The sequence below is a fragment of the Brachionichthys hirsutus genome, chromosome 11 (genome assembly GCF_040956055.1).
Source record: "Brachionichthys hirsutus isolate HB-005 chromosome 11, CSIRO-AGI_Bhir_v1, whole genome shotgun sequence".
NCBI lineage: Eukaryota > Metazoa > Chordata > Actinopteri > Lophiiformes > Brachionichthyidae > Brachionichthys > Brachionichthys hirsutus.
Genome location: NC_090907.1, coordinates 6028924 through 6042940, shown reverse-complemented (window position 1 = coordinate 6042940; position 14017 = coordinate 6028924). Strand labels below are relative to the sequence as shown.

Sequence of the window (14017 nt, the reverse complement as noted above, 5' to 3'; positions counted from 1 at the left end):
GGAAGGAGGGATTGAGACTGAGGGGACAGGCTGAGAAATGGAGGGATGAAACGTTGACCAGTGGAAGAGCTATGATGGAAAACAAATGCTAAAGCCTTTGTTTAATAGAATTTGTCAAATGCCTGCCCAATGGTTTGAATTAGCATAGTTGACGCTAATCCTGCAGCTTTACACTGATGTGAGGATGGCGATGGAGGGACCGGGCCAGACGACTAGACAGCCTGCAGCCGGAGGGGGCAGGGACTAATTCTCTCATTTTGATGTTGTCCTGTTTTGGTTTGGGGGTAGGCCAGGCTCAGACTATCTGCACATGGCATTTCTGGACTTATTTAACAAGAAAATGTGGCCGACAGTAACCCGTTTCTGACTTGAACTCACGGCATGCTGAAGGCATGGCACCTCGGTGGCCCTATTGCCCTACAGCGAGCGTGTCCTGGGTTCGAATCCGCAGGGACTATTCTGTGTGTCCTCCCCATGTTCTCTGTGTGGCTTCCCCCCACCACAAAAACATGCAATTTAGGTGAATTTGTGACTCTAAATTGACCCAGAGTGTGAATGGTTATTTATCTTTCTATGTGGGCTTGCAATAATCTGAAGACCAAAACAAATACAGCAAAATTGAAGCACTTTGCTGCTGAGTGCTGGAGATGCGGTGCCAGGAAATTGACAAGATGGCATTCTGAGCATTCCGTGGATGTAGAGAAAATGAAATATCCGGTTGTACACTCTAAAATGTACCTAATGTGGTAGTGTTGTGTGACAGGGATGTGCCATCCTGGTTTCTTCTGTGTCTTGAGAAAGCCTCTGAAATAGTTCTTCTACACCCACACACCTTCCTCACGCTGTCAAACATTTAACCATTACAATACTAGGTTGTTGTTTGATCTTATCAGTCTGTTCTTTTTCGTCTTTATAGTTTTATTTTCCTTTCTGTCCATGTTTTTTTTAACAATCCATGAGGCCACTTTTCCCGAATGTCCGAATGGTGTCATAGACAATGCGACAGGAAAACAAACTGGTGTCCATACACGTTTTGTCTGTATGTCCCGAGTCTTATCAGTTGTTTTTTGTGGTTTTAACATGGTAACCATGATTAATGTGAACCCTGTCATACGGGGCTTTAATTATAGACACATCCTCCTCGTTACCCATGGCAACACCCTAACTTGTATAGCTGTGAGCACTTATGGGTGAAAGGGCAAAAAGAAAAAGGCTCTGGACTTCCAACAGGTCTCAACCTGCAGGAACAGTTGGCAGAAAGCGGGCGAGGCGCAGTAGACGGAAGGAAGGGTGAGGGAAGAGGGAAGGCGATGGGAAAGATAAGGCTGAAAGGTCTGAGAGCAGGCTGGCAGTGAGGTAATACTCTGTGTGCAGGTTTCTGTAGTGGACGGGTCATTATCGGCCTGAGCCGAAAACCGTCTGTGAGTGTTTGCCAACCTGATGCAGAGTATATTTACTCAGTGAGTGTAAAATCCTGAGGAGCATCATCTAAACCAGGGGTCCCCAAACTACGGCCCGCGGGCCGGATCCGGCCCATTTCCACATTTGGCCTGGCCCCCTGAAAAATACCAGAGACCCAAAATAAAATTTACTTATTTTCCTTTCCATACAACATGAGTAGCCTCCCTTTTATTTTTAATGATGGTCACATACGACCAGAAAGTTAATGTTCCAATGTTCTGTAATATCAACTTATTACATAGTAATTACTTTGTAATAACAGGGCAAGTTTCCTCACCTCCACGGTGGCATAGTTGGCAGCATTGTTGAGGGGGGCAAAATGGCCCTGGTATCGAATCCCACTACGGGAATGAGATGGAGCAGGGGCAACAGGGTAGGTCCAGGGCACACCTGAGCGGAGTGGAGTGGACCAGAGATTCTGGATCACTTTACAATTTTTGTTAATGGCAGATTCATTTTATTAGTGAGATGTTACTAATATACTCGATGCAGCCATTGAAATGACTGAATGTGCTTTATTTATCTCAGCTGCACAAAGGCAGCAACCTCCCCCCCCCCAATTCTGTTTTGAGCTCTCTCTATTTTGATTGTCCTTTATTTTTCATGATGCTGTCAAAGTAATTATAAATGGCCATATTTATCATGGTAGAGGAACATGAAAGAGAGATCCAGCCATGAACAAAAGCGATCAGATATCCTCCTCCTATTGGCTGGGCTAGCTTTTATTATTTTAATTTGCAGTGTAAAACTTGACATCAAGGCTGCTCCACATTGCTCGAGCTGTAAGCAGCCAGCAGCAGCTTAATGACTCCAGCAGGCCCATCTGCTGGCCTTAATGGTCTGACCTCTGAAGTCCAGCACATCTCATTAGCATCACGACTTCTAAGCTCTGTCTCTCTCTTCAAGTCCCTCGTTTCTTTTCTTTCCTTTTCTTATCGCATCTCCTTTCTTTATTTGCTCGCCTCTAATCATTTCCAACTCGTCTGTTTGTTTCACCTCCCTCTGACCGCTTTGCGCTCTTTCTTTATTCCATCTATAGGGATCTGGCAAACTCCAGGAGTCTTGCAAATTGCTGTTCCACCACAGCTGTGACAGTTTCTCTCTTTCATCTGCTTTCCTGACATACTCCCACATAATAATCCACCTCGCCCTGTTATTAGCCCTATTCTTCTCTCCGTAACCTTTTACCTGTACCTGTTGCAGCGTAGACTATCTGCGTGTGCGTTCACTCGAAGAAAATCTCTGACTCTGTGTTTTCTGCCACACCAATCTATCCTTTTCTGGCACCTTCATTGCAACTCCTCATTATCTTTTCTCCTCCTTGCGTCACCTCTTTTCACTTCTTTTCACTCTTGCTGTTGACCTCCTACCCTCAACCTCCCAGAACGCTCCCCTTCACTCACCCCCCGTGTCCATCACCTACTTTCTAACTGTTCCTGCCTCAGCACGTTGCCCCCCCCCCCCCCCCGCCTCAGGCAGTATGTTTGACCGCAAAGACGTGACCGTATGTCCATGTAGGAGAAACCTTCCCCGCAATGCACATGGACTGATTTGCATGACAGACACTGCTGCATCTCTCTGAGGGAAGGAGGAATGGATGGATGGATGGATGGATGGAGAGAGATGCATCGAAGCAGAGAGAGTGAGAGAGTTGAAGGAGAAGGTGTTGGTCTGAATTATTCATTGTCTTTCTATAGGTAGAGCGAACTGACCAGGACAGGAGAAACAAACTCCTGTCCTCTGTAACAGTATCTCAGTGCGATCGCTGTCAGCTCTGCAGAATGTTTTTTTTTTTTTTTTTAATGGACTGACTTCATCTTTAAATAAAGTTGTGTATTTTATTAAGTTGTTTTTATTCAGTCACATTTTCTTGTCATTGCTTTTAATGAATTTAATTTTATGTGGAGACCCCTGACAGGACAAGAGAGGAAGAAGAGGAATTTTATGTGAAAATGTTGTGCTGTTGTTCCTCTTGGCCAGATGTCCCTCGTAAAAGAGATCTATGATCTCTGTAGGACATACATGGTTGATTAGAGGCTAAATAAAAAAGCATTTTAGATGCAGGACAAGAAACTAAGACAACACACCTCATCCAAGAGTGTTTATTTTATTAAACTGGTGATACAAACTACAAAGTGTTCTATGCACTGGCATGTCAATCATTGGAAGTTTGACAACATAAATATATCGTTTAAATGTGTTCATGCATTAGTAATTATATTCTTGTGCCGAACCATCAGTGCTTTCTAGTCATATCTGTCTCATGCTGAATGAATACAATTGATAGAGCCATTCAATTCTAGAGCTGATCTACATTAACTGGTGGCGATGCTTTGTTGGTTTTTTCACTTCCTTTGACAGAACCTTGATGAACCTTGATCATTTTGATGATGCACGTGTCGCACAGGGAATTTCCATTCGTGTTTATTTCTAATTGGAAGGGGCTGCTGGGCCTTGGTGGAGGCCTGTGCTTTGTTGAGTGCCCATTGTAGTTTTAAGCTGGGAAGAGGATGTTGGTCCACATGTCTGACAGATGCTTTCTCTTCACAGAAGTCCTTCTCGCTGGTGTTGAAGGCTCTGGACTACGACAACGACACGTCAGAATCAGGTGAAGCTGCGCTGTTCCCGTTCGTGAGCCTTTCTTGTCTCTTTATGAACGTCCCCGTGGCCATGTCAGAGTCATATGGTGCCATCACTTCTAAAGGACATCCCGGATTGGCTATTTAGCATTTTACCTGAATAGCATGATCATTAACAGTTCATCTACTGCAGGGGTCCCCAAACCACGGCCCGCGGGCCGGATCCGGTCCATTTCCACATTTGGCCTGGCCCCCTGAACAATACCAGAGACCCAAAATAGAATTTACTTATTTTCCTTTCCATACAACACGAGTAGCCTCCCTTTTATTTGGGACAATTTTAATGATGGTCACATACGGCCAGAAAGTTAATGCTCCGGTGCTCTGTAATATCAACTTATTACATAGTAATTACTTTGTAATAACAGGGCAAGTTTCCTCACCTCCACGGTGGCATAGTTGGCAGCATTGTTGAGGGGGGCAAAACGGCCCTGGTATCGAATCCCACTACGGGAATGAGATGGAGCAGGGGCAACAGGGTAGGCCCAGGGCACACCTGAGCGGAGTGGAGCAGACCAGCGGTCCAGTTCACTCCGCCCAGGCAAGGCCCTGGGCCTACCCTGCCACCCCTGCTCCACCCCCACTCCCACAGCTGGATGCGAACCCAGTTCCTCTGGCAGTAGACCGGTAACCCTACCGACTACGCCACCGTATAGGTGAGGAAACTTGAGGTATTCTCAGACCACAGCGTGTTGTTGTGTTGTACTGTGTTGCTATGTTGTTGTGTTGTTATGTTGTGCTTTTTCCTTTTGTGTTATGTGGAGTGGGCGTGTCTCCGACCAGGTCACGTCGTACTGGATTCAAAACTAGTGCCTCTGGTCTAAAGTCAACAATGCTACTGTCTATTTATCCTAACGCTTGGTAGGATAGCATCTAGGTGGTGTGGTGGGTAGTGCACTTGACTCCCTGCCAGAAGATCCTGGGTTCGAAACCGAGGCCTGCGGCATTCGGGTTTTTTACAAGAATTTGAGGTTTGTTGTTTGGTCCTCTGCAGCTGTATTGGATCAGCTGATTGATCCAGTCGTTCTTCGCCTCTGCACTTCGTGATAATGCTGGAGAGAGACTGAGTTTGGGTGTGACACTCGATTCATGTCACTGTGTGTAGTTGTGATGGTGAGAAGAAGCCTAAACTACAGCCTGCCTCCACATTCGGCCCCTAAATGTTTAGGCACCCCTGCCATCGTCACACTTTTCCTACAAACTGGCCCCGGCCCTCCATCAGAGAAGGGAAAAGTGATGTGGCCCTCACAGGAAAAGCTTTGGGGACCCCTGATCTACTGCAATGTCAGATCTTACAAATGAAGATGAAGAAGATGACACATTCGATTTTGCAAAGGCTAGTCCTGACAGCGGTCCAACAACCTTTAACAAGGCCTGGGGCTAAAATCTCAATTTCAAGAATAAGATCCCAACATTTTACATAATATAGATTTTATTTAAAATAAAAAAAAAATCCTGATTATGATCGTGGCCAAAATTTTACTGAGATTTGACATTTTTTTACATTTTGTCATCAAAGCTAAATTATTAGTCTTAGCTGGATTTTTTTATGAACCTTTTTCCATTTAACCACTGCCCATTAAAGTATACTACATTAAACCCCTTAAATATTGGAGCATCAAAAAATATTTTTATTTTTTAAAGATTCTTTTTCTTTAGTTTGATGGATGTAGGTTTGTAAATGCTAGTAAATTAGCTTTAGCTTGATCTAGCTCTGACTGGATCACTTTCACGTGCAAATATCCCTTGAGTCCTGGGATCCCTTGAATCACGCTCGGATAGAGGGTCTTTCATCCAGACATTTTCATTTCCTGCTCGTCTCTTTGTGGTTTCTGCTCATAATCAAGAAAAGCTCCATGTCAGGGAATGTGAGCTGCCTTCTATAAAAAGCATCACACACACACACACAATTCACTTCTTTCATTACATCAACTCGAGCTTCATCCAAACAGTGGCAGCGATAGTGAGAAACTGGAAACTGCACCTTCCTCGTGCTGGTCTCTCCAGTCCTCTTCCACCTCTGCTTCCCTCCGCCCTCCGGCACTGTTCTTACATCTTGTTTCGCATCATCTGTCTTTTCCACCTGAGCTCCTGACAACCCTTACATTGAGTCTAAAGCCGTTCACTCGGCTGACAGCTTAGCTCGGTCCCGACACGGGCGTCTCGCTGCAGTCTGAATGGCCTTATCAGGCCCTGCTGCTAATCAGAAGGGATTACCCGTGACTGTACCTTCAGAAACAGTCCTTGGAAGTCGGGAGAAAATATGACGTTTCAGCGACGATAGCATGACCTTCAGTGAATCCTATTTAAATAATCTATCTGAAGTTAATGTGGATGGGTGCGTCTACACGGGCATCAAAGTAGGAATCCTGTCTAAAACATGGCTCTTATTTCCATATGTCCCAAAATCTTTTTTTGTGTTGTTTATTTCTTCTATTTATTTGTGATAGACAGATTGGAATCTCTTTATCTGGAAGTCAAGTCACTGCTCTAGTAGTAATGTGCAGGAAACCTAAGTACAAAGTGATTGGCACATTAAATTATTACATATCCTTCTACATATTTAAGCCCAACTTCATTTATTTAAGTACGGCCTAATTAAACAGCGCCACAAACCTCAGGCTCAAAACACTTTCAAAAAGAGGTGCCTGTGATTAAGGCACTGAATCCGACATGCTGCTCCCGCCTTGCTGCTATGTGGCTTGTCCTTCATTCTCTCCCTTACAGGCAGTGTGTGTGTGTGTGGGGGTGTGTGTGTGTGCGTGTGTGTGTGCTGGCGTCAGGCCTGTATGTGTTTGTATTTACAGGATAAATACAAACGTTCTCATTCTATGTGAGATGCATCTTTGGACTCCTTTTGTCCACATGAAAATAATTTCGAGTGACGTGAGAAATACCCATCACATGCACCAAACATGGGGGAGACACAAACGCTGTCCAGCTGATCTGTTGTTTCCACAGAGCCGTTGCATTGATTGGCTCTCCCGTTGTGCATTCTCAGCGCCTTCACAGCTAGAACCGGGCCTTGCGGGAGCAACACATAAACACCCCGAGTGACGTGCCCTGTTAATGTTGCTTTTTTGTGAATCCCCCTTCTCCCCCTTTAGTTTGCCGTGTCAGAGTCGTGCTCTTCCTCTAATGTGGTGCTTCGTGCTACTCTTCTCTCACCTGCTGCGCTTACTAATCAGAGAACTAAAAATAAACAAACAACAACAACAACAACAAAGACACAATGCACCGCACAAGATTGACGAATGCCGCACAGACGGAGACGATGATGGAGAGAGAACTAACAAACCACGCTCAGTGTCTCCTCTGTTCCCACTCCTCTTTTTCTCTTTTAAACAAAGACACACACACACACACACACACTGGCAGTATGTGCCCCTGTTTTCATTCCTTTGTGTCCAACCACGGTGATCTCATCTCTCCATCAGGCGGTTTGCGATGTGTGTGCACTAATAGCTGCCTCCCTTCCTCTCTGGCTCTTTGGCCTCGGACTGTCTCTCACACCCTTCATCCCTCCTCTGCTGACTGACTTCCAACATGGTTTCCTTCACTGTGTTACTATATTTATCTTCGCCACCTTTTAGACATTTTCACGCATACATTCACATTCTTGTGGGTGTTTGCCGTGCTTTGTGTGTGTTGATACCTCGTCGGCGGAGATTATAATAGAGCTGGAAGTGATGGTGCCTCTGGTGTGATTTCCATTGGGGGGGGGCAGCCCCTGCACCGGACCATGTTGGGTTCAGATTGCCGACCCCAGACCCATTTTCTCTGACCCTTGAGCCTTTGTCCACATCGATATTAATGCTGAGTACGTAAATAATGGAGACAAATGCACCTCAATGTCTGATCTGTTAACAGCTTTAAAACCGCGAAATGCCGTGCTCATTGCTGCGCGGATGGGAAAGACACCCCGTTTGGAATCAAAATGTTATTTTCATGCAATCCAAACTCAACACATCTAATAGCGGTTGGTGTCACAGCTGCTTGCTTAAATCTGGTGCACGTTATCCATCTAGATTGTTTTTGTGCGAATTTGCTTTTAATCCCTGCGAGAGACTTTTGCCTGCCGTCAAAAATAATGGGACTAGACGACAGTCGACTTGTGGCGTTCAAAGCAGCAAAAAAAATATATCCTGAAGTGGTTGCTAAAGACAAATCACAGATTTGATTAAAGTCACTTAAATTCAGCCGAATCTTGAAAGTCAGAAACTGTCCTTTTTCCTCTGCCTTTCAGGTCAATTAATTGAGCGAGTCCTCCTCTCTTCCATGCTGAACCCTGGGGAGCAGTGGCAGACGCACCGCCACCACGGACCAACTCTCAGCCTGGAGTATCGACTTCGCTTCCGCTGCGACTCAAACTACTACGGGCCTTTCTGCAACAAGTTCTGCAGGGTTCGCGACGACTTCGTCGGGCACTTCAACTGCGACCCGAACGGCTCCAAGGTCTGCATGGAGGGCTGGACGGGAGCAGAGTGCAAGGAAGGTGAGAGAGCAGCGAGAGGAATCGCATCATTAGTATGCAGTGAGTTCTGCTTTCAGTTTGGTTTGGTGAGTTAGAAGCTGTGAGTGAAGCAGCCTCATGTATCAAAATCCACTTGCAGTCATATCATATCTGTGAAATGCAAATTCTCAGTGAGGGCTGTTAAAGCGTCGTCTGGCTGCGTAGCTGCAAATCTCTGCATTCTTTTCTCTCGTTTTTACACCTAAATAAATTTCTGCTTGAAGATATTCTGTTTTTTCTTCCAGGATTCCACTGGAATTTGACACATAGATTTCCTCTCTACTTCACCCTCCAGGATTTCTTTGCTTCTTCCTTGAAAGCTTCTGATGAATTTGTTTTTGATCTCGGTCTCCATTGCGATGCAGGGCTGTTAAAATGAAACAAAATTATTGTGGGGTTTAGATGGTTGATGTGTTTAGGATTCACGCAGAGAGATGACTAAAAATACAACTAGGTTATAGCTTCCACACAAAGGACGGACAAGTAGACATCCTCACGTCAGCTGACTTCCTCCTCAGCAGGTTGCTGATTGGACGGCACGCCCCTCCGTGACCTCCGTGATGACGTTCAGGGAGCTCTCGTTGTATTTTGTCTTGGCTTGTTATCAGACGAACATTCCAACAGCCTTCCAATACTGCTGAGGTTTCTCCTTGACATGGATGATCTTATTATTTTGTAACTCAATTATGAGTTTTGCGGTTCCGGTGATGCCAGGGCCTATTTTGTTGTTGTTGACGGCTGATTTTATGTTTACCCACCAGATCTACTCATGTTGACAGAGAGTGTTCAACACACTTCTTCTAAGATACTGATTGTTGCCTCTAAGCCCCCTTATTCTGTGTGTGTGTGTGTGTTTTCTTTACAGCGGTGTGTAAGCAGGGATGTCATGAGGTTCACGGCTCCTGCACTGCACCTGGAGAATGCAAGTAAGTCATACAACTAAAAGGAGTTTCATTTCATTTCTATGAAGCGCAGTTGTTTTAAAATCGATGTCGCAGTGATCAATCTTCTGAAGGATACTCCAGAAAATGCAGCTGAATACTACAGTAAAAAAACACACACACATGTAATACAGTTATCCTGTTGGTTTTGAACTTGCGTATAGATTTGAGTTCTGTAATGAGTTTGAAACGTGCCTGTCTTCTTCCCCAGGTGTCATTATGGCTGGAAGGGCCCTCTGTGTGACCAGTGCGTGACCTTCCCTGGCTGTGTGTACGGGAGCTGCGCCGAACCATGGCAGTGTGTTTGCGATGTCAACTGGGGGGGACTGCTGTGCGACAAAGGTCAGACCTGCGACCGATCAGGTTGAATGTTCCTGGTTCCTGTTGGGACTGGGGTTGTCTCACCTGCGCCTCGCTTTGACACCTCTTTGGCTCTTTGTCTCACGCAGGTCTTTCAGCTACGCACAAGTATTAAAAGCATACCTAGCGACAGCACTCCCCTGTGTGTGGTGGCATAGACATGCATCATTTTATCTTCATTTTCTAAAGTCATGGCTTGAAAAACATTTGTTTTGTTATTTATTTCTGGGTCATTAAGACACTCACTTTTGATTAGGAACACAAAATGCTGATCGTATGTCTTTTGTTGCCAATAGTCTTAATATTACTTCAGTATTTGTTGTTGTTGTTGTTCACTTTGTATTTTGGTCACAGACTCACTTTGTGTGGTGCATTGAGGGAAAGATTTTGTACGCAGTTATATTTGTATGTTGTTGTTCACACACCTTCCCAGGCATGCCATTACTGATCCTCTCTATGAGATAAGAAGCAGCTCCCTCTGGGATTCCCCTTCTGTGAGCTTTCCCACCATAGAGCACCAAAGTTCCCTAAACACTATCCCAGAATATAGCCGCCCATCTCTCACCTCTGTCACAGTGTGGGAGCTGTGGATCCTGGAGCCCAAGCCGTGCCCACGGGACGCTGCATTGTGCAAAGGAAAGGCGATAGCTTTGGGTGGGGTGAATGTGAGCAGGGCTGGGCCGGGCGCTCTTAGCTAGGTGGGGTCTTGAGCTGTTTTTGTGTGTTTAGAAAGGCTCAGTAAAGAGCTACAGCGAGACAAAGAGGCCATTGGCACAGAGGAGATCATTAGAGAAAGCAAAGCTTTAATCGGCCTTTAACGCTGGAGACAACAGGCCCTGCTGCCACTGGCCTGAATAGTCAGCACAATGAGCTGACCTGGATCGACCTCGGCCTCCCTGTGTGAGACAAAGTCAATCTAAAGTTCACCTGCTCCATCCTCCTCTACTACATATTTTTGTTCCTCTGCTGTAATGTGTTTGGAACTAAATCAGAATTTTAAATCGCACATTTTTGATGGTTTCAGATCTGAACTATTGTGGCACCCACCGACCCTGTAAGAACGGCGGGACCTGCACCAACACGGAGCCCGACGAGTACCAGTGTGAGTGTCAGGAAGGGTTCAGGGGGCGCAGCTGTGACCTTGGTGAGTGGGACTCCTTCGTGCACATATTATTCTAATAATGTGCATGTTACTAAAGTTAAGGTCAAATCTAACTCGGTATAGAAAATAATGTAAAAAATGAAAATACAGATGCAACATGGATGTCAGTCTGATTTTATATATATATATATATAATGACAGTTTCCGACATTCTTTATAACTTATTCGTTTTACATCATACACCGTTATGAAACCTGTTCACATTTTGCGAGGTGGAATCAAGTCTTTTTTGCTCCAGACATCCTCTCTGGTTTTGGGAATTTGTCTTAATTTCGAAAGAAAACATTTGATTTTTTTACCACATCCTGGCAAACTGCCTGTTTTTCCTGTGAAGTGAACGACAGATGGCGAAACGCCTCGTTTCAAAGGGACGGTGTTGTTAATCAGTTATTCTCTGAAAGTCGCGCTCACAAAGGACTTTATGTCTGTCATGATGTTGGAACTGACGTCATCATTCCTGCTTCGCTGTAGTAGTATTTTATTATTGTTTGTATGGAGTCTGGAAGATACATGGACTTTCCTCTGAGTACTATTTGCATTGTTTTATAAGAAAACAAATTGTCAAGTTTCATAATATGGAATTTCATAATCAATAGATTTGATTGAACCTAATAATCACTTTTGTTCATGACCCATGATATGATAATCCCATTTTAAAGGTTGACCCACACAGTTCTATATAATAAGTAAAGTAGAAAAAGTGAATAATAAATTATATTCAAACCTTTATAATTGATTGTCTCTTGATTTATTCAGGGTTCAGTATTTATTTACTATTTCGATTTCATCACTTTCATTTACCTCAGAAATAAACATGAAACTATCAAATTATCAAACATGTCCTTCTTTTTCATCAGGGACACCGGGCTGCGTGTGCGTGCCTGAAGGGTTTTAATTGTCTTTTTTTGCCTCCATCTTTTACAACTCGTGTGTTTTTTTTCTGCTCCCGTCAGTGGAACACGCGTGTTTGTCGTCCCCGTGTTCGAACGGAGCCAGCTGCGTGGAGATCCCGACAGGCTTCAGCTGCGTCTGTGCTGACGGCTGGACCGGACACACGTGTGCCGATGGTGATCAAGCACACACACACACACGCACACAGCTCTGAGATTGTCTGTGATTGGTTGTTGCTGGATCAAAGCCAGTGAACGACTCTAATCATGCTAAAGAGGAAGCTAAATTAGTATCAACATGAACAGTAGCAGCAATGAGTGACACGTTTGGTCCTTTTTCTGTTTTGCTCATTATACTTCATAAAGAAAAAGAAATGGATCCCCCCCAAAATCACACATATACTCAGAGTAAAATATAAAGTATAAAGTGTATGAACTACACTCTTTTGATGAGGTACAAAAATCATGTCAACACACACTTTGATCCTTTATGTGGGGATTTGCACAGCAGCAGCCGATTCCCTCATGATGTGGGAGGGCATGAGACAAAATAGAGTTTCTTCGGCCTGTGTAATGTTTACCCGACTTTAGATGATGTTGCACACTTTCACATGCCGTTAAACCAAGATTAGCTTAACCTGATTTCTTAATAAGGTTTAAAGATTTGCGACGCCTGGTTATCAGACAGATTTCTGCTGACAGGCTGTGTACATGCACACAAAAAAATCTGACATCGTTCGGGTGGGTGAAGGATTATAAAACACATTATACACTGTGATTTATCCACATTTAAAAATATATATATAATTTGAGATTCAAGATTAAAGTTGCAGCAGCAAAATATCCTGATATTCTGATTTCTAATTGTGCCTGTAAGTCAAACTCAGCATGCTGAATCAAATAATCCAAGTAGCGCTGGATCACGTTTTATCCACTAGAAGGGCAACCTTGAGGGCAATCTGTCATGTTTTAGCCTCTGTAAGAGTGTGCTTAATCAATAATTTGGCACTACAAGGACAATTTAGAGGAACCTTTATTTATTTATTGCCACTAAAGGAACTCTCTCTCCAGTTTTTTCACATTATAGAGAACACAGATTGTCTCTCTTTTACATCCCTGAAAGGTCAAACTTGTTTTTTAGCTGCAAAGTACTGACTGAGTCTGTCTCAGGCTCAATCATGGTCTGATCTCGTGTGTGTGTGTGTGTGTGTGTGTGCTACAGGTGAGATTGAATCATCCATGTTACGGTCTGTCAGAGATGCATGTGTCAACAAGCAGCATCCCACATCCTCTGCTTTCATCTCAGGATAAACCGTAGTGCCCCTTGGAGCATTTTAGGGGCAGAAAACAAGAATAGGGTCAAAATGATGCAGCTTGTCTTTTATGTGTTGTGGGCAGAGAACAGACAGTGAGAGGATCATCAGGCTTTCAGTGAATAGTAACCAGAACCACAACACAACTCTGCTTTCGGACGACATATATATAAAATGGATGACATTGAAATGATTCCTTGTTTGGCCTTGCTTGAGTCATTATCGCTCAGAGTTGGAGATGAGGTCCGGAAGATGGAAAATAGATGTTCTGCAGGGTTAGGTGGATGAAATGAGGGTATGTGAGTGTCAGCAAAAGACGTGTAACAAGGAGAAGTTACCAGCGCTGCATTCAGGATGGTTGACCCCGAAAACAAGCACTTCTCTCTGTCTGTTTGTCTTCCTCGCATTCTCTCTGTTTCTTTATCTGATTTCAATTCCTTTTCAGAGAAGCAGAACAGGGCGTGGCATGCTGTGTTTCTCTATTTCCAAGCATCCTGTGTTTGAACTCATTTTTGCTCGCCTCTCCTGGGAAAGGTTTGAGATGTTGGCCGTTTACGTGCAGCAGATGATTATATTTATCAGTGTTTGCACACAAAGCAGAAAAGAGAATGGAAATACCGGCAGGCAAAGCATACGAATACAAATGCTGCAGTTCAGTCTGCATGTCCATGTCACATATTTACACACACACACACCATCTCTTTGATATTCACACACACACACTCCCATTACACAGAC

General features: G+C 44.2%; 1 protein-coding gene across 1 annotated transcript in view; it reads left to right on the top strand.

Moving 5' to 3' along the window:
* LOC137901701 (protein jagged-1b) overlaps positions 1 to 14017 on the top strand; it is a 31357-nt gene that overhangs the window by 13198 nt on the left and 4142 nt on the right. Inside the window, exons 3-8 of the mRNA XM_068745744.1 lie at positions 4012 to 4069; positions 8347 to 8595; positions 9479 to 9539; positions 9766 to 9896; positions 10939 to 11058; positions 12030 to 12143. Coding sequence (XP_068601845.1) covers positions 4012 to 4069; positions 8347 to 8595; positions 9479 to 9539; positions 9766 to 9896; positions 10939 to 11058; positions 12030 to 12143 — 733 coding nt within the window. The remainder of the gene's footprint in view (positions 1 to 4011; positions 4070 to 8346; positions 8596 to 9478; positions 9540 to 9765; positions 9897 to 10938; positions 11059 to 12029; positions 12144 to 14017) is intronic.